Source organism: Odocoileus virginianus, chromosome 16 (assembly GCF_023699985.2).
Source record: "Odocoileus virginianus isolate 20LAN1187 ecotype Illinois chromosome 16, Ovbor_1.2, whole genome shotgun sequence".
Taxonomy (NCBI): Eukaryota; Metazoa; Chordata; class Mammalia; order Artiodactyla; family Cervidae; genus Odocoileus; species Odocoileus virginianus.
Genome location: NC_069689.1, coordinates 55518015 through 55541592, shown reverse-complemented (window position 1 = coordinate 55541592; position 23578 = coordinate 55518015). Strand labels below are relative to the sequence as shown.

General features: G+C 48.9%; 1 protein-coding gene across 2 annotated transcripts in view; it reads left to right on the top strand.

The window, feature by feature from the left end:
- CEMIP (cell migration inducing hyaluronidase 1) overlaps nucleotides 1-23578 on the top strand; it is a 160766-nt gene that overhangs the window by 72054 nt on the left and 65134 nt on the right. Inside the window, exons 1-5 of one of the 2 annotated variants that reach the window (XM_020897777.2) lie at nucleotides 15104-15939; nucleotides 17628-17737; nucleotides 20241-20387; nucleotides 20901-21039; nucleotides 21770-22006. In XM_020897777.2, the coding sequence (XP_020753436.2) occupies nucleotides 17644-17737; nucleotides 20241-20387; nucleotides 20901-21039; nucleotides 21770-22006 (617 nt within the window). In that variant the 5' untranslated portion in view covers nucleotides 15104-15939; nucleotides 17628-17643. Of the gene's footprint in view, nucleotides 1-15103; nucleotides 15940-17627; nucleotides 17738-20240; nucleotides 20388-20900; nucleotides 21040-21769; nucleotides 22007-23578 lie in introns of those variants that run through there. The other variant, XM_070478230.1, reaches the window with a different exon arrangement.

Sequence of the window (23578 nt, the reverse complement as noted above, 5' to 3'; positions counted from 1 at the left end):
AAATTGGAGAGGTACAAATAATAACTAATAGCAGTAATGGAATTAGTCAAGTCTTGGGGAAGGCATTTTATTTTTATGGCACCAGAAATGTTCTGACTGGCCTACGGTCATTTCCTCTGGCACCATCTTCCTTTGTACTGAAACATGTTTAAAAAAAAAAAATCTTTTGTCCCATTCAAAGAAAGGCCTGACTCCTCCGCTTTCATGTCATAGCATACTCTGAGGAATATTCTCATTCCCTTCCTTTTACCTTTTTGTGCCAGGGCCCTGGAGAAGAGCCAGGCAAGGTGGTGCTTATCTCATTTGCAGTCCTCAAAGAGAGAGAAGACAAAGTGTGTGCTGTGCTAAGTGTCTGGAATCTGTTTATTTGATTTTTGGCTTGTCTTTGTTCCAACATGAATTGAACTGTAAACAAGCGGGAGCAGCTCCTAGTAGGTGCTGAAATAGCTGAGCAGTGAAATGCCCCCAATGGCCCTCACGCACATCTGCCATCTCCATGAATCTTGCTAGGCTCACTCCCGTCCAGTCCTGGGATACAGAGACAGACAGGGGGCATTGCATCCCCTATCAATGCAAAGTCTCGGCCACCAGAAGTGGGGTTGTAGCCACACAAGAGAGTCAGTGGGAATAGGGTAGAAACTGATGCAGAAAACAGTGCTGTGCAAGATTCAAGGCCCATTTAAGACCTTAGGAGGGCAACGCCAGATCGCTCTTTTATGGGCTGACAAACTAAGACTCTTTTGTTGCAAGTAACAGAAATTAAGTTGAGCTAAATTTAGCAAAAATGAAAAAAAAATCAGAAGGGTTGGATTTCTTGTAAGGACACAGAGGGTGTCTGCTAGAATCTAAGGCAGATATAAAGCCAAACCTCAAGAAGGGAGGGACTGGATGAAAAGAAAATGAATCAGCTTAGCTTTGGTCAGTTATCGTCCCCCCGCCCCCTCCCCACTGGTCCAATCAGTCTGGTCTAGGATCTGGGACTTCTTTATATATATATATATATATATATATATAATTATTTATATATTTAGGATGTGCCAGATCTTTATGGGGCTTCCCTGGTGGCTCGGATGGTAAAGAATTCACCTGCAGTGCAGGAGACCCTGGTTTGATCCCTGGGTCGGGAAGATCCCCTGGAGAGGGGAATGGCAGCCCACTCCAGTATTCTTGCCTGGAGAATTTCATGGACAGAAAAGCCTGGCGGGCTACAGTCCACAGGGTCACAGAGAATCAGACACAACTGAGCGACTAACACTTTCACTGTCAGTTGGCTCTTCACTGCTGCTTGGGCTTTTCTCTAGCTGCAGAGAGTGGGGGCTACTCTCTAGTCGTGGTGCACAGGCTTCTCATTGTCATGGCTTCTCTTGTTGCGGAACATGGGCACTGGGGCTGTGGGCTTCAGTAGTTGCAGCAAGAGGGCTCGGCAGTTGTGGCACATAATAGGGACTGGATGCATGGACAGGTTGACTCATATGAAATTACTATTTCTGAGGTTCAATATGGTTGAATAGCACCAATTTCATATTGTTCAACTGAACAGAGACATGTGTATGTTGAATTGCACTGGGACCTGGCTTTGAATCTTCATGATGAAACTTGGGGCAAATCGTGGGTTCCATGGGTTTGAAGGTCCTTCCTGACTCCAAGGTGCTGGAAATACAACTTCCAGGTTGCATCCTAGGGGCAACAGTTGGAGGCAAGAAGAAACTTAGCCATCAGAGAGCTCTGGGTCAGATGCCAGCCGGGCACAACCCCTGCTTGTGCAGGCCCTGGGTGAGTCAAGTAGACCTGCCCTGAGTTGATAGCACCACCTCCTGAGCCAACTCCCTCCCATTTAATGGTGAAAAAGCAAGGGGTAACTTTTTCCAACTGAAGCTTCTGGAAGATCTTAGGCAGCACAGCCAAACTGGGCTGAACCCAGGCCAGCATCCTGGGCTGCAGCTCAGCTCAGCAGAGGAAACCAGAGCCTGAGGTGAGCGCTCTTCCTGGCTGGGAACCAGGTGTGGGCAGCAGCTGAGGGCCCAGGGGACATTTCAGGCTCTGTGCAGTCCCTCCCCTTGAACTCCATCTTCAGTAGCATCCGTCTGGCAAGAGGCCCGGGACTGACCCGCACGCATGCCCGGGGTCCCGACTTCTCAGGGCAAGACTCTCAGAAGCAGTCCGTCTGAAAGAGTGTCCGCTGTTTTCAGCAGATATGAATCAGTCACTGTTCTGCCCTTTCTGAGGGCACAGCTAGGAATGGAGGGCAGATTTTACAGCATGCTAACTGAAGAGCAGAGGCTCGCCTAAGCTCTTTGTGTACATTCTCTCTCTTAATTCTCTCAAAACCTCCTTCAGATGGAAGAGGCTAACAGCCTTGTGTGCTAGAAAGGAATCTTAACCTAGAGCACTGAGCAGAGAGCATTTGAATGGGAAAGGGGAATACAGAAAGAGGAAAAAATAATCCACAAGGTACTATCATAAAATATTCTTAAGCCACTCCAAGGTTAAGAAGAAACCACAGAAATATCCCAGAATTTCAGAGCCCCTTAGTGGATGGTAGGTCTTCCCTCGTGGCTCAGACAGTAAAGAATCTGCCTGCCGGTTCAGGAGACCCAGGTTCAATGGCTGGATTGAGGATATCCCCTGAAGGGAATAGCAACCCATTCCAGTGTTCTTGCCGGGAAAATCTCATGGACAGAGAAGCCTGGCAGGAAACAGTCCATGGGGTCGCAGAGAGTCAGACACAACTGAGTAACTAACACTTTCGGCAGTCCTAAGAACTGAACTATAGATTCATGTAACAGTGTGAATGAATCCCAGAGGTGTTCGAAGGAAAAAAAGGTTCACCCGAAAGACTGCATCTTGGATAATTCCTTTTATATGATCTTCTAGAACAGGCAAAACAAATCTGTGGTTGGGTTCTGGTATTTCTCTGCTAGAGCAGTGGCTGCCTCTTGCGAAAGGGAATTAACTCAGACAAGGCACGAGAGAACTTTCTAGGGGAATGGTAGGTAATGTTCTGTGCCTTAGTTGGTGCTTGGGTGATGCGGGTATATGCATCTGTCAAAACTCAGCAAACCTGCACTTAAGGTTGGTGTGCTTCGTTACGTATAAACTTTACCTCAAAAGGTTAAAAAAATTAGATAAATATTAAGCTTTATTATTAACTAACTGCATGCTGAAGCAGTTGAGTGGTAGTGTACCAGTGCTTACAATTTGCTTTGAAATGCAACTATAAAAATAAGGTTGATTTCTTGGAATATTACTTAGCCATAAAAAGGAATGCATTTGAGTCAGTTATAATGAGGGATGAGCCTAGAACCTATTATACAGAGTGAAGTAAGTCAGAAAGAGAAAGAAAAATATGCTCTAACATATATACAGAATCTAGACAAATTGTACTGAAGAATTTATTTACAGGGCAGCAATAGAGAAACAGGCATAGAGAATAGACTTAAGGACATGGAGAGAGGGGAGGAGAGGGTGAGATGTATGGAAAGAGTAACATGGAAACTTACATTACCATATGTAAAATAGATAGCCAATGGGAATTTTGCTATATGGCTCAGAAAAATTAATCAAGGGTTCTATATCAATCTAGAGGGATGGGATGGGGAGGTAGATGGGAGGGAAGTTCAAAAGGGAGGGGATATATGTATACCTATGGCTAATTCATGTTGGGGTTTGACAGAAAACAACAAAATTCTGTAAAGCAATTATCTTTCAATAAAAAATTAATTAATTAAAAAATAAGGCTGATTTCTGGATGGATAGAGAGATGGATGAATAGATAGCTATGCGATAAGGCAAATAAAGCAGCATCTTGTTAGTAACATTTAGGTCACGGGTATGTTGCTGTTTGCTGTGAAATTCTTTCAACATGGCTGTGTTTGAAATTTTTCATAGTAGTGTTGGGGACATGCAATGATGTGGAGCCCTGGGGTCCCCTAGTGGTGAAGCAGAGGGGGTCCCCAGAGCTCAGAGCTTGTCCTAGAGCTCTTCCCAGCAGGCACCATCCACCATTTTTCCATCCTTATTCATCGCGTCACAGCTGTCATGTGGGACCCAGTTCTGAATAAGCACGAACATACACATCTCCCTGGCTCTTCCTTTACAGAAAAACAAAAACTAAAAACAAAACCAGGGGCCCAGAGGAGCCTTGCCCAAGTTCTCCCAGGACTGCTGATTTCTAGTCACTTCTCCAGATCAGGTTTATCGGAGCCCATTTGCCCCCCAAGATCACAGGCTTTTGTTTCCTAGCCTGGAGCGTTGAATCACACCTGTGTGCAGGAATACAGGTAACCGATCCTAGGCGTGAGGAGTCAGTGACACATGAGGCAGTAAAACAAACCTGGGCTGAGACTCCGCCTGGCGTCATCTCCCTTATGTGTATTTGAAGTCATAGGAAACCAGAGCAGTTTCTACAAATAAATAACCCAGGGAGAGACAAGCCTCTCAGATCAAAGGAGGACTCTGGCCCAAACTTGAACCAAAACCAAGCATGCTCTCTCGACTCCAATCTGGCGGGCAGAGAGAGGAGTGGAGAAGGCCTATCGGCTGTGCAAACATTCCCTGTCTCTGCCCTTCCTGGGTTTGTGTGAGCCTGAGAACGGGAGCCGGGAGGAAGGCTGCACTCTCTGAACTGCGGCCAGGCCCTGCCTCAGGACATTCCAGCCTGGCTTCCAGACACAGCAGGTGCCAGCACATTGGCCTCTTGTTGTGTCCTAACCTGGGGGGCTCCCCTGTGGGCCGCATGCTAGTCTCAGGGTTCTCACATCAGCCCTCTGGGGCCCCTGGCCCTTTGTGGAAACTTTCATAGCCCACCTCCCTTGTCCTAAGCCTGGTGGCCCTGATGGGCCACTAAATATTGGGCTTCCCAGGTGGCATAGTGGTGAAGAATCTGCCTGCATAGCAAGGGATGTGGGTTCCATCCCTAGGTTGGGAAGATCCCCTAGAGGAGGGCATGGCAACCCACTCCAGGATTCTTGCCTGGAAAATCACATAGACGGAGAAGCCTGGCGGGCTACAGTCCGTAGGATTACAATGGGTTGGACACACCTAGCAACTAAACAATAACAATGAGAACCTACTGTACAGCGCGGGGAGCTCTTCTCAGTGCTCTGTGGTGATTTAAATGGGAAGGAAATCCAAAAAGTAGGGGATTGTGTATACGCATGGCTGGTTCACTTTGTTGTACAGCAGAAACTAACACAACAATGTAAAGCAACTATACTCCAATGAAAATTAATTTTTAAAAAGGGCAGGGTTTTTCATCAATTGTTGTTCTGCAAATAGTTGTGATTCTGGTGTGCCCATGAGAGGAGACTAACTCAGGGTCTTTGTGGTCTGCCCTCCTGGCTGACTCCATCTGGGCTTTAACTGAGACCCAAGGATTAGTGGAATGGAGGATAGCATTCCAAGGACTGCATGCAAAGAAGTCCTGGGGCAGGAAGGGAGCTTGGCATCTTCAGAGGAAATGAAGAAGTTGCCATGGGGGCGGGAATGGAGCCTGGTATGAGAGCATGTTGATGAGGAGGCTAGGCTATGCGGGGCTAGACGAGGAGTTTGGACTTCATCCTACATTCAATCGGAGCCATTAGAGGGTTTTACACCTAAACGTGTCATGCTTTGGCACACTGGCTGGTCTGTGGGTGATGGACTGGGGTGGGGGTGGGGAGCAGGCTGCTAGGTGGTTCTTGTGGAATCTGACAGAAAAGTCCTGGACCATGGTGGTGGCAGTGACTCTCTTTTTTCCTAATGTGAGTCACCCTTCCTAGGGACACACAGGTTTCGGGGGAGGGCATGCACAATTGGAGAAAGGAAATCTCTTTTCCCAGAAAACTCACTTGAGGCCTCGTCAATGAAAACGGACATTTTATGAGAGCAAAGAGACTTATAAGAATCAACCTTCATCTTGCCCTCCCCTTTGGGCTCCTTAGGATTGTTTTTCCATAGCAAATGTCAGAGACACAGCTCAAGTTGGCTTAACCAAAAAGGAACTTCATTGGCTCAGGTAGCTGAGAAGTCTGGGGACAGCACTAGCTTCAGGCAGAGTTGGATCCGGGTGCTCAAGTGCTGTCTCTCTCCAGGGCTAGGTTCTGTACAAGCTTCATTGTCAGGCAGGCTGTCCCTGCACTGAAGCCAGGATGGCTCCAGCAGTTCCAAGCTTGTCAGCCACAGTGGGATGAGAACCAGCTTTCCCATTAGTTCTTTGTCTTGGGTCATATGACTGCCCCTGAACCAATCACAACAGCCAGGGAACTGAGCATGTTCATTTGCCAGGCTGGGTCACATGTCTACCTAGGGATCCAAGGTGACTAAATGGGCCCCACTTGAACCACAGGGACTGAGGGTAAGGGAAGATGTAGTTCCCTGTAGGGTGGTGGTGGTGGTTGTTCCAACACTCAGTCATCTCCAACTCTTTGTGGCCCCATGGACGATAGCCCAGAAGGCTCCTCTGTCCTCCACTGTCTCCTGGAGTCTGCTCACATTCATGTCCATTGAGTCAGTGGCGCTATTTACCCAGCTCATCCTCTGCCACCCCCTTCTCCTCCTGCCCTCAATCTTTGCCTTCATTCATGGGCCTAACATTCCATGTTCCTATGCAATATTGTTTCTTTACAGCATCAGACTTTACTCGCACCACCAGATACATCCACACGTGAGCATTGTTTCTGCTTTGGCCCAGCTGCTTCATTCTCTCTGAAGCTCACTCCTCCCCAGTAGTGCATTGGACACCTTCTCACTTGAGGGGAACTCATCTTCTGATGTCATATCTTTTTGCCTTATCCTACTATCCATGGGTTCTCCAGGCAAGGCTGCTGGAGTGGGTTGCCATTTCCTCCTCCCATGGATCACATTTGTCAGACCTCTTCACTATGATCTGTCCATCTTGGGTGGCTCTGCACGGCATGGCTCCTAGCTTCCCTGAGTTATACAAGCCCCTTTGCCACAACAAAGTTGTGATTCATGAAGGGGTCCCTATACAGCAGGTCCTTTTTAAGCCAACCCCACCTGATTGGATAATTGATGAAGCGCTGAGCCAGGTGGGCCCTGCTGTGACTAGAGGCATCGTCTCTGTCCTAGGTGTGTGGCCTCCTGCCATCCTTTATCTTCCCTATTGAGCTCCAGCTCCTGACCTCGTGCTCCACCCAGCACTGTCCCCCTGGTGGGTCCCTCTGCCTGGATTCCTCCCAGAACCCACCTTCAAGTGTCACCTTCTCAGTGAGAACTTCCCTAACCATCCACATAAATTAGCAGCTTCTCCTCACCTCATCTGCTTGACTTTTCTCTATGGCTCTTGACACCATCAAACACATACAGGATGCTCTTATTTGTTCTTTATTCTTTCTCTGCTCCCAACCACCCACAGTAGACTAAGCTCTAACTCAACCCAGGGCAGGGTCTTTTCCTGAGTGGTTTCCTCTGTAGTCCAGCATCTAGAACCAGCATACAGGAGGCCCTCAATAAATATGTGTTGGATTCACCCAACTCCAACAGAGTCCTCTGGGCGGCAATCTGGTTCTCGCCCATCCCTCCCCTCTGTCTCAGCCAGCAGCATCCTTATAAAATACTTGTGTTCCCCTGGCTCCTCTGCTCTGCCAGTGTCCCCCACCCACCACCCCAGCTTTCAGGATAAAGTCCGGACTCCTGAAAGTCACTCAAAGGTGCTTCATGTCTTGTGCTCTGCTGTCTCAGCCTCGGCAGAGGCTGCATCCTCCCCCTTATTTAGCGTGGATTTTCTGCTCTTTGAAACAAAGGTATTTGTGGGATCGAGCCAACACATCTTCCTGTGGAGGATGGGTAGGAGGGGGCCAGCAGATATCCCAGGAGGTGGTGGTGGTGGTGGGGCTGGGGCATTTTCACAGCAATCTTTCTGGAGTCTCAGACTCAAGTGGGCACATCTAGAGGGCAGCTGCAGGTCAGGAGAAGTGCCACACCAACTGCTAATGCTAGTATTTTAGGTTAAAAAACACATCAGACAAAGTGTTTGTGGCTAAAATCACTTACCCAGCTAGGACAGTGGCCACCACCCACCGGGAAGGTGTGGAGTCCGCGGTCTGACACAGGCAGCTCCGTGTTCTGACTCTGTCCTGGGAGGGGATCCTCTTTGAGGGTCGCTGGACTCTGATCAGGCTGCTCTGAGCACCACCTGACTTTCCAGCTGCCAGCCTCTGGGTACACAGGGCTCTGAGGGCTGTACCTCAGGGCGTTTGCCCGGGACAGGGTGTAAAGGACCAAAGCCCCATAGCCAGGCAGCATCCCTCCCTGATGAGTGTTCCTTCGGCAAGGAGAGGAGAGTCAGCTGGCGGGGCTGCTGTGCCTTCTGTGGTTTGTGACCTGCAAAGCCAGAGTTGGGACCCAGCTCAGCTTGTCCTTGATGTGGCAGTTCCTGGCTTCCCAGGTGGCTCTAGTGGTAAAGAATCCACCTGCCAATGCAGGAGACAAGGGTTCAATCTGTGGGTCAGGAAGATCCCCTGGAGAAGGAAATGGCAACATATTCCAGTATTCTTGCCTGCAAAATCCCATGGACTGGCAGGCAACAGTCCATGGGGTCACAAAAGAGTCAGACACGACTTAGCGACTAAGTTACAACGACCTGTCCCCTCAAACCTACTTACATCTATTGATGTATCTACTGATGTATTAGGAGACAAAAGAGGCTGAGGAGGCTGGGGTGGGCTAGTGGAACGTACCCTGTCTTTCCAGGTGGGGATTGCTTATCTGTGGCCCCATCTGATGAACTGGTAAGACCAGATAGATGCTCAGTGGCAGGGAAGGGCAATTTTGGGAGGCTCCTGGGAGACCAATCTTGTAATGGCAGAAAGCATCATGTGCCCTGCAGACTCAATGTTGGGGCCAAAGGGACAAGGTAGCCTAGGCCAGCTAGCCTAGCAGGGTGCTCTCTCCCCACACCTGTATGCATGGAAAGAACTGGGACACCAAGACACTTGGGTTATTATTATTATTATTTTTTTTAATCTTTTGGCCATGCCACATGGTGTGCGGGATCTTAGTTCCCCGACCAGGGATGGAACCCATTCCCCCTTCATTGGCAGCCTGGAGTCTTAACCGCCAGACCACCAAAGAGGTCCTGGGTTACGTTTAGAGTAGGCATTGCCTACTCTAGGGCAATGCCCTCTCCAGAGAGCTCTGGGTTTGCTGGAAGAAGCCAGGATCCTTGGCTGCAGCCTCTGGGCACCTCAGGCAGTGGCAGAGGCAGGCTGGCCTTGGACTTGGTGAGTCTTGGGAGAAGCACCCATATCAGTAATCTGACTTCCTCCATGATCATAGGGGAGAAAACCAGTTTTAACCAACAAAGACCTATTGTAGAGCACAGGGAACTCTGCTCAATGTCATATGGCAGTCCCGATGAGAGGGGAGTTTGGGGGAGAATGGATACATGTATATGTATGGCTGAGTCCCTCCGCTGTCCACCTAAAACTATCACAACATTGTTAACCAGCTGTGCATGTTGCTTCAGTAGTGTCTGATTCTTTGCAGCACCATAGACTGTTGCCCACCAGGATCCTCTGTCCATGGGATTCTTCAGGCAAGAATAATGAAGTGGGTTGCCATGCCCTCCTCCAGGGGATCTTCCTAAACCAGGGATTGAACCTGTGTCTCTCAAGTCTCTTGCATTGGCAGGCGAGTTCTTTCACCACTAGCACCACCTGGGAAGACCTTAATCAGCTATACTCCAATACAAAATAAAAAGGTTTAAAAAAGAGAAAACCAGTTTTAAGAGGGAAGTTACTCTTTTTTTCCTCAATTAAGGGCAAGCCTTAAAAGGATGTTTTGAAAAAGAGTTATAATTTAAAAACATGTTGGCTTGTTCAGTGCCTCCAGTTTCTGCTTCAGCACTCCCACCTGTTTTTTCAGAGAGCATTGGACACAGAGCCCAAAGTCGCAGAGCAGGCAAACTGCCAAGTGGGTTGTTCCTCCAGCAATCTCTGGGCAAAGCCATGTGCTCATTGTCCACATCCATTGGGCAGCCACTGTGTGCTGGGTTGTAGGAAAGAAAAATGGGTTTATGTAGTGGCCACCTTTCAGGAGCCTGTAGCCCAGTGTGGAAGGCATTGAGGTGCTCCAAAGATAGAATGAGAGAATTTAAAGAAAGGTTTGATCAGTAAGCTGTGGATGAAGAGGAAGAAGCAACTGTGGTAGACTTTAGGACCAGGGGCAAATTCCTCAGGGCAGGTAGAAAGGGAGTCTTAAAATAAACCACCAATCTCCAAAGGTCAAGTGTGGCAGCTGGAAGCATGGTGGTAGAGAAAAAACATTTTAGTCAAGGAATTAACAGAGCATGCTCGAGTCCATCAGGGGTCAGCAGGAAGTTGGTGTAACAGTCTGGGACCAAGAACAAGTCTGCTTTCTTCTTCTTTTTTTTTTTTAATATTTATTTGGCTGCACGAGGTCTTAGTTGCAGCATGCAGAATCTTTAGTTGCAGCATGTGAACTCTGAGTTGTGGCATGTGGGATCTAGTTCCTAAACCAGGGATCCAACCCAGGCCCCCTGCATTGGAAGTGGGGAAACTTAGCCACTGGACTGCCAGGGGAGTCCCACACAGATCTGCTTTGAGTACTATTTCCTTCTCCCCCTTTGCCACCTTCCCAATAGACCCCCTCACCCCACAGGTGTTATGTCTTCATCCACGGAATCTTTCAGAAGTGTGGTAATTTAATACTGGGCAGTGTCAATAAGTCATCTTTTATTTATTTATTTTTGTCTCCCTCTTCTTCCCTTTTGGGAGCTCTGTTTTGCTTGAATCTGAGTCATAAGCCAAGCCCTTGTGAAATAAAACATGAGTCAAACAACCAACCCAAAGGACTTCCTTCTCCTGGGTCTCAGAGGGGACAGCCATCTCCCCTACCTCACAAAAAATCTTTAAAAAAATAATAATAATTACTTATTTGGCTGAGCTGGGTCTTAGTTGGTACTCAGGGTCTTAAGTTGTGACATGAGAACTCTTAGTTGCATGTGTGGGATCTTAATTCCCCAACTAAGGACTAAACCCACACCACCTGCATTGGAAGGCGGATTCTTAACCACTGGACTGACAGGCAAGTCCCTCATACTTTTTCTAATAAGAAAGCTATTTCAGGACCCAAGACTCTGGCCTGCCTGTTTGCCACACTTCACATTGTCCAGGCAGAACTTTTGCCCAGAGCCCAGGGTGGGGTGTCCGCTAGGTCATATTTGTGTTTTTCCCCCAGCTCCATAAACACGTCACTCCACTGGGCTGGAGTTTCCCATGTAAAGTCCTCTGTGTTGAACTTCTGAGAAAGCATTTTTGTGTAGCGGTACCTCTCAGGGAATGGCATAGCACTACCCATCTGTCAGTCAAAGAGGTAAAAATCCCATTTAGTAAGTCAAGCCAGTGATTGGCTGCATCAGGCATTGAATGGAAACCAGACAGGAATGATGGTGATAAACTGACATATGGCAGCTTACAGTTCAGCAGACCACTCACTGTCCCTGTATCTCTCTGTCTGTCTAGTAACCTTGAAGCTGCAAGGATTCCCCCATTTTACAGTTGAGGAAATGGAGGCTTTATGGTTAAATGAATGGCAATGTTCACCCAAGGCTCCTAAATGGGAGATCTGAGGCTTAAATTTGGATCTTGTCACACAGCCTGCATGCTCAGCCAAGGCACTCTTAAGCATTCCAGAGGCTGACACTTAACTGGTTGACAAGTGTCTCTGGACTGAGTTGTTCTCTGAACTGGTGGTTCTTGAGCAACATCAGAATCCCTGGAGGGCTTGTTAAAATAGATGGCTGGCCCACCCCTGGAGTTTGAATCAGTCAGTCAGTAGGTCTGCAGTGGGGCTAAGAATCTGAGCTTCTAAAAGGTGGAGTCAAGGATGCCACCATAAAAACTGTTGCTCTGAACCTTCTTGAAGCTCGCTCTAGTTTGATCTTCTAAACCACTCTGAGTATCGAGGCTCTAAACTGGAAGTTTCTACAATGATGGAAATCTTGTAGATCCATGCACCCAACATGGTTGCTGCTGTTTAGTAGCTAAGTTGTGTCTGACTCTCTTTGCGACCTCATGGACTTTAGCCTGCCAGGCTCTTCTGTCTATGGGTTTCTTCAGGCAAGAATACTGGAGTGGGTTGCCATTTGCTCCTCCAGGGGATCTTCCTGACCCAGGGATCAAGCCCCTATATCTTGCCTCTCCTGCAGTAGCTGGCAGATTCTTTACCTCTCGGTAGCCACTAGCTACCAGTGGTGATCAAACTCTTAAAAGTGCCTAGCAATACCAAGGAATTGAGTCTTAACTGTCTTTTAATTTAAATGTCCATAGCCACACATGACTTGCTGCCAGTGTATTGGACAGCCTAGCTCTAAACTAAAGGGCAAGTTAGATATGTCAGTGTGGCTCAGTTGTTTACTCCAGTGTTTAATCTCCAATAAGTCATTGAGGAACTCTTCATTAGGAAACATCTGGTTTGCAGAAGAGTCAGGCTCATCATTTAGACTGCGATGCCTGATGCAGAGGCTGATGGGACTTCGGGATCCCTGTGGGGGCAGGGATCTCACTTCCTTTTCCACCAGGACCAGTGCAGTGCCCACTTGTGGGATGCATAGACCATGTGTGTTACATGAACAGGAGGGGAGACTGGTTACAGACCTGCCTTCCTACCTGCTGTGATGGTGGATGGCTTTGACGCTACCAGCCGATTTGGTGATGAGAGGAGAGATCTGGGTGTGATGCCACAGCAGGATCTGACAGGATTTGTTCAGATATTCTTGGGGATGGGAGTGGTCTGTGATGGTGAAGTTCTCTCATCACAAGAAACTCTCCTCTTTGGTTCTGCAGGTGGCTTCCCATTGGGGATTTCCCCTCTCAGAGGAGGTATTTTGTTTGGGGAAGATAATTTTAAGACTTTATGGAAGTATAAAGGGTTCCTGAGGCAAGTGTTTACTATCCAAACTGTGACTAAAAGCAATGCCCCAGTTGAAACAGGGGCTAAAACAGAAATGGACCCAGTCTTACCTCTCCCTTTCCACCCAAACAAGCAGGGTGTCCGGGAAGGCGGCATGTGCCCCATTATTTGGAGTCAGATGGCAATTCTCTGATCCATTTACTGCTCCTGATTATAAGCAACAATCTCTGCACTGTGGGCCTCAATTTACTCATCTGTAAAATGGGAGGGTGGGACTGCATGAGATCCTTGCTACTCAAAGCATGGCCCACAGCCCAACAGCAGAGGCAGCCTCGCTTGGGAGCTGGTTGGAAATGCAGAATCAGATCCTACCCCAGACCCACGGAATGAGAATCCACATTTTAACAAATTCCCCACATGGTTCAGGTGCACAGCCAAGGGCTGACTGGAAAGGGTCTCCGATCCCATCAGCTCCTACATTCTGTGAGCTTGATGCTAACTGGCAAGTTGCTTGGTGGTGGTGGTAGTTTAGACGCTAAGTCATGTCTGACTCTTTGTGACACCATGGACTGTAGCCCACCAGGCTCCTCTGTCCATGGGATTCTCCAGGCAAGAATGCTGGAGCTGGTTGCCATTTCCTTCCCTAGGGGATCTTCCCAAACCAGGATCAAACCCAGTCTCCTGCATTCAGGCAGATTGTTTACCATCTGAACCACCAGGGAAACCCTCCTGGTTTTTGGTAGTATTATTGTTCCCATTTTAAAAATGAGACAGCTAAGGCCCAGAGAGGTTGAACGACTTATCTAAGGTCACATGGCTGTTGAGAGCTGGAACTCAGAGCAGGTTCTTAGAGTTCATCTCCCAGACTCTTTCTCCCTTGGTAGCAAGCATCCTTCATACCAGCAGCTCCCATCACTTGCGTACTGACCACAGGTCAGGCCCAGAGTTTTACTATCTTCTATAGAGCCTCTCGTTTGATCCTCAAGCGAGGATCAAACTGACCTTGGAGTTTAAGAGGCATTATTTCAGTTTTACGGGTTAAAAAAAGCAAGGCCTGATGGTCAAATGGTTTTCCTGATCTTGGGCTGCATGGCTGGCCTGGAGGCCTCTGGGGCCTGTGCTCCAGGTCCCCACAGTGTCTTGCTGGTCTGAGCCGAGCCTAGGTTTGCAGAAAATGAGACTCACCTCGGTGAGATGTGACAGAGAGTGACGGCTGTCCCTGTGCTGTCCCATCGCCCAAACCAGCTTCCAGGTCCCCCTGCAGCCCTGCTGCACCTCCCCCCACATACTCTCTTCTGCTCCCCACCCCCCACCCCGGGCCCCACCCCTCAGCGCTTACACTGAGCCTACCCCACCTCCTTCTCCTCCCTCTCTTCGTAGTAATCCCCGAAGAGAGTTTGGCTTCTGCAGGCTGCAGGTTCTGCAGGCAGCAAGGGCCTGCCTCCCCTCGGGGGCGGGGATACTGTGGGGCGTGGACCTGCTAATGCTGCTCCTCTGGGGGTTCAGAGGTCTCTGTGGAGGCTCCAATAACCCCGTGTTCCTCTTCTCCTTCAGGTGATGGCTTCTACTACCCCAGGGCAGCTGGAGGAAGAACAGAGCCCCCGCCCCGGCCGAGTGATGGCAGCGAGGAGAGGCAGAGACAGCCAGGGGCAGGCGACGCCCTGCCCCTCTGCGTTCCTGGAGGCCTGGCAGACACTCGGAGCTACAGCTGGATAGAGTGGGGGTGCTGAGCTTCTGGAAAACGTCAGCTTGTTATTGTGAAGCCTTGTGAAGCAGAGTGTCCTGGAGTTCCAGTCGTCCCTCTTGCACATGACTCTCTACCCAAGGGGTTCACCGTGCCCTGCAAGGAAGGGGCCAGCTCACGACCAGCAGGACCCATCCAGGCTCCAGCCAGCAGCTCCCTGAGGAAGCTTCTAGCATTGTTAGCCAACTGGTGTGCTTCCCAGGCCTTCCGCGGCTGGGCACCGTTTCCAGACCGTATCTTGCCAGCTGGAGAAGCCGAGTCCAGTTCCCGCTGCCAGAGAGCTCTCAGTGGCCAAGTGGGAAAGCTGTCCTCCTCCCCTTGGGAAGAAGTCCCAAGTGAAATTTGAGAACCTTTGGGATGCATATCAACGGGACCTTTCTCCACGTTTCTGTGCTCAGGGCCCTGGAAGCCACTCAGGGGGCACAAAAGCCCGGAGGACCACCCCACCCTTCCCCGGGCAATGTGGGGTCACGAGCTCTTTGAGGCGGGCGGGGGGGTGGTGGGGTGCGGTTCTCTCTGCCTCCAGTGCCTCAGACACAGCAGATCTGTTTCACGTTAGGAGAAAGATTTTGAGCATTACCCTGCCAGGTGGAATTGTTTTTACATCCATCCTGAAACTGATAATTTTTGTCTCTGAAATGACCTAGGCTGTAATCAGAAGGTGTCAAGGCCGCAAGTCCCTGTATCCCATGGGGAGTCGAGGCCCAGAGAAGCACATGTCTGGGTGAGGGTCACCCAGCAGTTAAGGTTGGAGGAGTGCCCACACCCAGATTGCCTCCCATCCCCCGGGCACCACTCTGCTCAGTGCCGGCCACATTCCTCTCCTAGCTCACGGCCCAAAGTTCAGGTTCATGAAGCTACGGGATGGCCTGGGGCTTCTTAGCAGCAAAGAACAAGTCAGTTTTGGTTTTGCTGAACAGGTGTAGGCTCGAGAGCTGGGCCCTGGCTTTTCCCTGAGGACCACAAGACACTCCTGTCCCGAGCATCCCCTTCTTTCTCTTGCAAAGAGCATGAAAACAGACACTCCTCTTCTCGGGGCCATTGGGAAAAGGGCACCGTTCGATGCCCCACTCCAGCGGCTCTGTTGAGGCGACTAGAATGGGTCCTGTTGTTCTCTCCAGGTCAGGCCAGGGCCAGGCAGGGTGCCCGCCAGGAGGACACCGTGGACATTGATGCTGAGAGCACTGTGCCTCCCTCCCCCAGCCTTCCCAGCACACCTGTGCAGGAGGGACCAGGCACAAGGCCAGGGCGCTCTGTCTCAGACCCTCCTGCTTACTCCGACTCACTGAACTCACACAAAGCACCTCACCTGGAGCTGGAAGGTCAGGGATGATCAGATTTATCCCTGAGCTGGTTCAGAGGCAGGAGCCTGCGTGCAATGAGAGACATCTGGCCTGTTCCTCTGTGTGGGAGAATATCTGTTTGTTTTCAGGCTCCGGGGAGGATCTAAGGACATGGCCAGGGGAGCCGGAGCAGGCTGCTCTCCCAGCCTCGTTTACGTACTCTAGTGTGCAACAGAGTACTCGAGGACAGAGATCTTCCTCCAAGAGTGTTATATTCTGAAAGGGGCATCAAGCATCTTTTTTTTTTTTTTTTTTTTACGTTCCTGTCTTGAGGATTACCTAGACAAATTCCCATAGTCAGCTTCTGTCTGAGTAAAAGGAAAAAAAAGTGGCTTTCATAAAATAGAAATGAAATAAAATTAATTTAATTTGTCACACAGAAAAATAAATCCAGAGTCTAGGGCTGTTTCAATTCTCCATGGGGTCGGAGCCTAGTTTCTTACTCTCTGCTTTACCATCTTCAGCATATGGCTCTAACTACCTATGTGGCCAAAAATAGCTGCTAAAGATCCAGCCATCATATCCATATTCCAGCCAACAGGAGGTGGCGGGGGGAGGGCATGGAGAAAGGCTTCCCACCTTTTGTGAGGACATATCCTGGAATTCACACACTGTACTTTTGCCATATTGGCTAAAACAATTCCAGAGACTGAAGAAGGTATCTAGGTGGCTGTGTGCCCAGACAAAACATAGGGATTCTTTTCCAGGGAAAATGGATATTAGGGGACAATTAACTATCTCTGCCCTGCCTTTCTCTTGGATGGGTAATATTAAAAGGTTTTATAATACACAGGCATCCTATTTAAGATCGCAATATTATCATCAAGACTTGTTTTAGAAGCACAGACTAACATTCAGTCAATTCAGTTCAGTCACTCAGTTGTGTCCAACTCTTTGAGACCCCATGGACTGCAGCATGTCAGGCTTCCCTGTCCATCACCAACTCCCGGAGTTTACTCAAACTCATGTCCCTTGAGTCAGTGATGCCATCCAACCATCTTGTCCTCTGTTGTCCCCTTCTCCTCCTGCCTTCAATCTTTCCCAGTATCAGGGTCTTTTCCAATGAGTCAGTTCTTCGCATCAGGTGGCCAAAATATTGGAATTTCAGCTTCAGCATCAGTCCTTCCAATGAATATTTAGAACTGATTAGCTTTAGGCTGAACTGGTTGGATCTCCTTGCAGTCCAAGGGACTCTCAACATTAGAAATCAGCTAGTCCACAGCCTCGTTTTTCAGATTAGGAAACTGAAGCCCAGAGAGGTTAATCAAATCAGCTTTGATCACACAGGAAGTTAATGGCATCTATTTTCCAGCACATGTTCAGTGGGAGTGTTTTCTGGTTTTCTCTCTTTTTTAACTTAAGAAGAAAAAATAAAGCTTTATTCTGGAGGGTAGCGAGCTGAAGCACCAAGGATGAAATTCCATCCGTCACGGGGTCTCTGAGCTGCAGGACACAGGCTGGAGGTGGATAACAGGGCTGGCATGCCCCGATCTGCCCAATCCTGAGTCATGGCAGCTGAGGACTTAGCACTGGTTGGCTGGAGGGTGCCCATGCTGGCTTGACCTCTGTGTGTGCACGTGCCCTGTGTGTCTCTGTGTGTGTCTGCCCCACACACTGACTCCAGCCTGGCAAGCTTGCAGATCTGACTCCGTGTGCTTCTGTTTCAGGGAGCACTCTGCCAGGATGGGAGCTGCTCACAGGCCGGACGTCTCCTTTAGGGTGATGCTGACCATCGGTTGGTTCATCCTGGCCCACTTTCCTGGTACCGCATCCACGGGTAAGCCACTGCACAGTATCTGGGCCTCTGCCTGTCAACAAAGAAGGTGTAGCCACTTCTGGAAGCAAGGGTCTGGGGGCCAGGAGCAGGAGCCTTAGGGCAGGGTCAGGGCCACGGGGTTCTGGCCTGACCCTGCTAACTCAGTGACTCTGGGCAGGTCTTATCCTGTGCTTTGGTTTCATCAGGCAGCCTTGGGGGTTACAAATTCAGTGTCTACAGGTGCTAGGCATGTGATGCAAAGCAGTGAAGCTGGCCAGGTAGGGATGTGGTCACCTGTAGAATGCAGGCCCCTCTTAAGGAACTCACCCTTCTCAGTCCTGGCCAATGGCCCCCACATGGGAAGAGGGGGGCACCTACTGCAGGGTCTATTGAATTTTTAAGAGAAGCCAGAAATACAGACTTTTGTATAAAAGCTCTCTACTTGTTAAAGGATGGCAACCAATTGAAATTTTATCAAACACTCAGGGTGGGGTGGAACAGACAAAAAACACAAAGCTGCCAGCCAGCCTGATGTCTGGGAGCCACCTGACCTTCATGCACCCTTCCTGATTTGCCATAAGATCTGGTGCATTAAGATACAGCGCATAAGATCATGGGCTTCCCTGGTAGCTCAGATAGTAAAGAATCTGCCTGGGATGCAGGAGGCCCAGATTCGATCCCTGGGTCGGTAAGATCCCTTGGAGAAGGGAATGGCAACCCATTCCAGCATTCTTGCCTGGAGAATCCCATGGACAGAGGAGCCTGGTGGGCTACATTCCATGGGGTGGCAGAAGCTGACAAGACTGAAGTGACTTAGCATGCACACACACCTTCCCGCTCCTCCATCCCCTCCACAGTTATTTAAAAATCTACTGTTTCAGGCTCACAACTTAATTCCTAATGAGAGAAAAAAAAGAGGACATTGAGCAAGCATTCTCATCTTGTTTTGTCCGTGGCCTCTTCTGATCGCTTTCCCTTTGGGCTTTCCCCTGCTGTACAGGGAGAGTCTCCCTGTTTCTGAGACAGTCTTCTCTGTTCACCATACATGGTGCCCCACTGGGGTATAGATCCTTCTGAGCAGTAGAAGGAAGGACTCCTCCCAGTGCTTCTATTTGCAGTGTAACACCCACCATGGGCATTTTGAGTTCAGCTAAACATTCAGACTCACGAGGCTACCACAGGCCGTGCTTATGCATGTGTCCTCACTTGCTTCAGTCGACTCTGACTCTTTGTGACTTTATGGACTGTAGCCTGACAGGCTCCTCTGTCCATGGAATTCTCCAAGCAAGAATACTGGACTGAGGGATCTCCTCAGGGGAGATCTTCCTCCAGGGGATCTTCTGAACCCAGGGGTCGAATGCATGTCTCTGGCATTGCAGGCAGATTCTTTACTGCTGAGGCACCAGGGAATCCTGCAGGCCATGATGAGCATCAGGCTAACTTTGAAGGGTTTAGGACAGAAACACCACCTGCCATTGGTGTTTCATCAGGCACTCCTCTTTCATTGGAGTGGTCTTAGTAACATCCCACAAGCCTCCCAGAAGTTATCTTCTTTGGTTTCCCAGGTAACAGCAACTTAGGTGAGAAGAAACAAGGCCATCATTGGACAAGTATGGAATTGCCCCATCAGAGCCAGTATCTCTTATAGCAACTCCACAGATATAACTTTCAGGGTTGCCGTGTGGGATGTGCCCAGTTATCAGAGTCCCTGCACTCAGGGAAGGCCATAGTAAGACATCTCCAGCAGGATCGTTATAAATATAATGACTGTGTGTGTGCACAGTCACTCAGTCATGTGTGACTCTTTGTAGCCCCCTCAACTGTAGCCTGCAGCCTCTTCTGTCCACAGGATTCTCCAGGCAAGAAGAGTAAAGTGGGTTGTCATTTCCTTCTCCAGGGGATATTCCCAACCCAGAGACTGAACATGCATTTCTTGTATCTCCTGCATTGGTCAGCAGATTCTTTACCACTGTACCTCATAGTTCCTGGTTTAGATGCCATTGACTAATCAGGGGTCACTTTTGTTATAATTAATGTTGCTTGGTAGCACAGTTTATAGAATACCATCTTTCTCAGGTTTCCAGGGAAACAGGGAGAGCAAATTAACTAAAAGTCAAATACTCATGCAGAAGGGGAAAGGGCTTTGCCAACTTTTCAAACATTCTTTCCATGGGAAAGGATGCCTTGGAATACAAGTAATTTAGGTATATCACTGTTTAACTTTAGATCCTGGAATATCTTGAGGAGTCATCTGGTCTACCCTTCATTTGATAAAGGGAAAAACTGAGCCCAGAAGAAGGAAGTTCACAGAAAATACATGATGAACTAATGAAGGGCATGGGATAAATCCCAGGGCTCCTATGTCAGGGGTTCTCTTTTCTCTCTAAGGCCCTGATTTTAGCTCTGTTAGGGAGGAGGCCAGAGCCATAAAAGTGCATGATACCTCCTCCCACCCCATGATCTGTGCCATCCTTGCTGGGGAGGTTGGTGGATGGTGGCAGTGACACCTCTCTGTACTTTGCAGGGTCAGCTGAGTGCCCTGATCAGTGGCCTGAGTTGCAACCCTGGAATCCTGGCCATGACCCAGACTACTATGTGTATATAGGCCAGGGCAGAGCACTGTTGCTCACCTCTTCTGCCACGGTCTACTCCATCCGCATCTCAGAGGGAGGTAAGCCAATCTCCTTCCCCCATACTCCTCATCCCATCTCTCTGGTCTGCTGCCTCAGAGCCCAGCAGATAGATGCAGGTTGCCATAACTTTAGATGGACAAAACAAATGTCACATGCTTAGAGCTCAAGTCAGAGCATCTGGTTGTTGGAGATAACCATCAACTCTGAGCACTTAAGGAATGCCTTGTCAGAGTCCAATCTTAATGAAAGAAGCATTTATAGAGGAAACTCCTTATTGGTGCTCTGAGCAGTTCTGCTTATCTGACTTTCAGATGCTTACTCATTGAAGGCAGAGCACACAGTGAAGGCAACAAACCAAGCAGGCAATATTTACCCATCGCAAGACAGAGAGAAAAGTAAACATCATAGGCACAGCAAACAGAAGTACATGAAGGAGGCCTTCTTGCCTGCCTGGAGGAGATGGTGGGCTCAGGAGGTCTGCCCTTCTCTCTGCTAGAATCTCATCACTAACACTTGTGTTCTTCAACCTCACTCCATTCCTACCTCTTCAGGAAAGCTAGTCATTAAAGACCAAGATGAGGCCATTGTTTTGCGTACCCGGCACATCCTGATTGACAGCGGAGGAGAGCTGCATGCTGGGAGTGCCCTCTGCCCTTTCCAGGGCAATTTCAGCATCGTTTTGTATGGAAGGTGGGTAGACGGTCCCCATGCTATCATGGGTACCATGCCACCCTTGGATCTGATGCGGGGGAGAATGTCCATAGGAAAGAGGAAGGTGAGACAGCAAGCCTTTAGTGCAAGAAAGGAATTATCACTACATCCTGCCAGATCACAATCACGAGCAAGACAGACACTGGCAATTTGGGTGAGTTGGAGAGGTACACAAGGTATTTTGTTTACTGTGGCTCAGGTCTGGACTTAAGTTACAGAAACCCCTGCCCCCCTTTCAGTTGCTTTCTAATCTTGTCATGGCTCAGGGAGTCTCTTTGAATGTTTATTAATAGGCTCTGATGGACAAGATAAAGAAAAATTCCAGGCAGTATTTGCCTCTGGCTATGCTCCATCACTAAGCAATTGAGAGTTCTCAGAAGCAGTAGCCAAGAATACACAGGGTATGCAATAGTTGTCCAGGTGATTCCACATCTGATATGGACCAAAATATAATGCACTTAGACCTGGAAAGAAGTGCCAACATGTTGACTATTGATGAGTATTTCTGCTTGGCCTGTTGGACTCATTTTGTTCTGGCTTGGGACTATCTTGGTTGCTCATGCTATGTCTACTGATCTTGGGCGGTCACCAGGTGTGATTGGTTCTACAGTGGCCACAGTGGGAGTCAGCAGCAGTGCCATCCCCTCTGGGCTCAGCAGCCACTAAACAGAGATGTTGGCCGACCACAGAGAGCCGTTTTCTCTCATAGGGCTGATGATGGCATTCAGCTGGATCCCTACTTTGGCCTCAAGTACATTGGTGTCGACAGAGGAGGTACCCTTGAGTTGCATGGACAGAAGAAGCTCTCCTGGACATTTCTGAACAAGACTCTTCACCCGGGTGGCCTGGAAGAGGGAGGCTATTTTTTTGAAAGGAGCTGGGGTCACCGTGGAGTCATTGTCCATGTCATTGACCCCAAATCAGGAACAGTCATCCATTCTGACAGGTAAGGTTTACCTTCACATCAACACATTCATTCATTCATTCATTCATTCAACACACACTTACTGGAAGTGTGTCCTAGCCAGAGGCCACTCAGGGTGCTGAGCCGTGAGCAAAACAGAAATCCTTGATCTCAAGGAGTTAGGTCTCTCCTTCCCGAGGCATCTGCCTCATGAAGCTGAATTGAACAGGCACAGGCACATTCACACATACATATGCACATGTTCACACAGCATAGTTTCAGGCTGGGATCATCGGTAATTAGGGGGAAGACATAGGTGGTGCAGAGTAACTCAGGAAGGTCATCTTACATCACGTGGTCAGGGAGCCTAGTGTAAACAAGAGACATTTGAGCCAAGGACTTTGGGGTGAGGCTGAGTCAGGGAATGATTGTTCAAGACTGAGAGCAGCAAGTGCAAGGACCAGGGCTGAGAAAGTGCGTGATGTTCATAGGACGGAAGGGCCAGCAGAGAGGTGGGAGGGCAGAGAGTGATGGAAATGACCTGCAATGATGGAGTTTCAGGCAGAGGCAGGTGTGCGGCCTGGGAGGCCCAGTGAGGAGGTGGGTTTTATTCTTAGCAGAATGCAAAGCCACCAAAGTGCTTTAAGAAAAAAATGATCTGATTTAGCCATAACTATGGAGGAGGAAATGGCAACCCACTCCAGTATTCTTGCCTAGAGAATCCCATGGACAGAGGAGCCTGGCAGGCTACAGTCCATGGGGTTATAAGAGTCGGACACAATTTAGCGACTAAACCACCACATTTACATTATCCCCTCTCTTGAGCCTCCCTCCCCCCTCCCCCATCCCAGCCCTCTGGGTCATCACAGAGCACCACACTGACCCCCTGTGTCTACAGCAGCTTCCACTAGCTCTCTGGTTTACATATGGGAGTAAGTGCATGTCAGTGCTACTCTCTCAGTTCGTCCCACCCTCTCCTTCCCCTGCTGTGTCCACAAGACCATTCTCTACATCTGCATCTCTATTCCTGCCCTGCAAATAAGCTCATCAGTATCATTTTTCTAGATTCCTTATATATACATTAACATATACTTATGGCTGATTTGCATTTTTGTATAGCAGAAATGAACACAACTTTGTAAAGCAATTATCTACCAATTAAAAATTTATAAAATTAAATAAAAAAGAAGTAAAAAATCAAGAAGAATACCATCTAATTTGAAAGAATTGGCTGCTCTGTAGAGAGTGGATTGTTTGCGGAGAGCTAAAGTAAAGCTCAGGATTTCCCTGATGGTTCAGTGGTAAAGAATCTGCCTGCCAATGCAGGTGACACGTGTTTGATCCCTAGTCTGGGAAGATTCCACATGCCACAGAGCAACTAAGCCCACACACCACAACTATTGAGACTTGCTGGAGAGCCCGGGAGCTGCAACAGCTGAGCCCATGTGCTGCAACTACTGAAGCCTGAGTTCCCTAGAGCCTGTGCTCAACAACAAGAGATGCCCCTGCAATGAGAAGCCGTGCACTGCAATGAAGAGTAGTCCTCTGCTCCCTGCAACTAGCTAAAAGCCCACTCAGTAACATAGACCCAGCACAGCCAAAAATAAATGCATA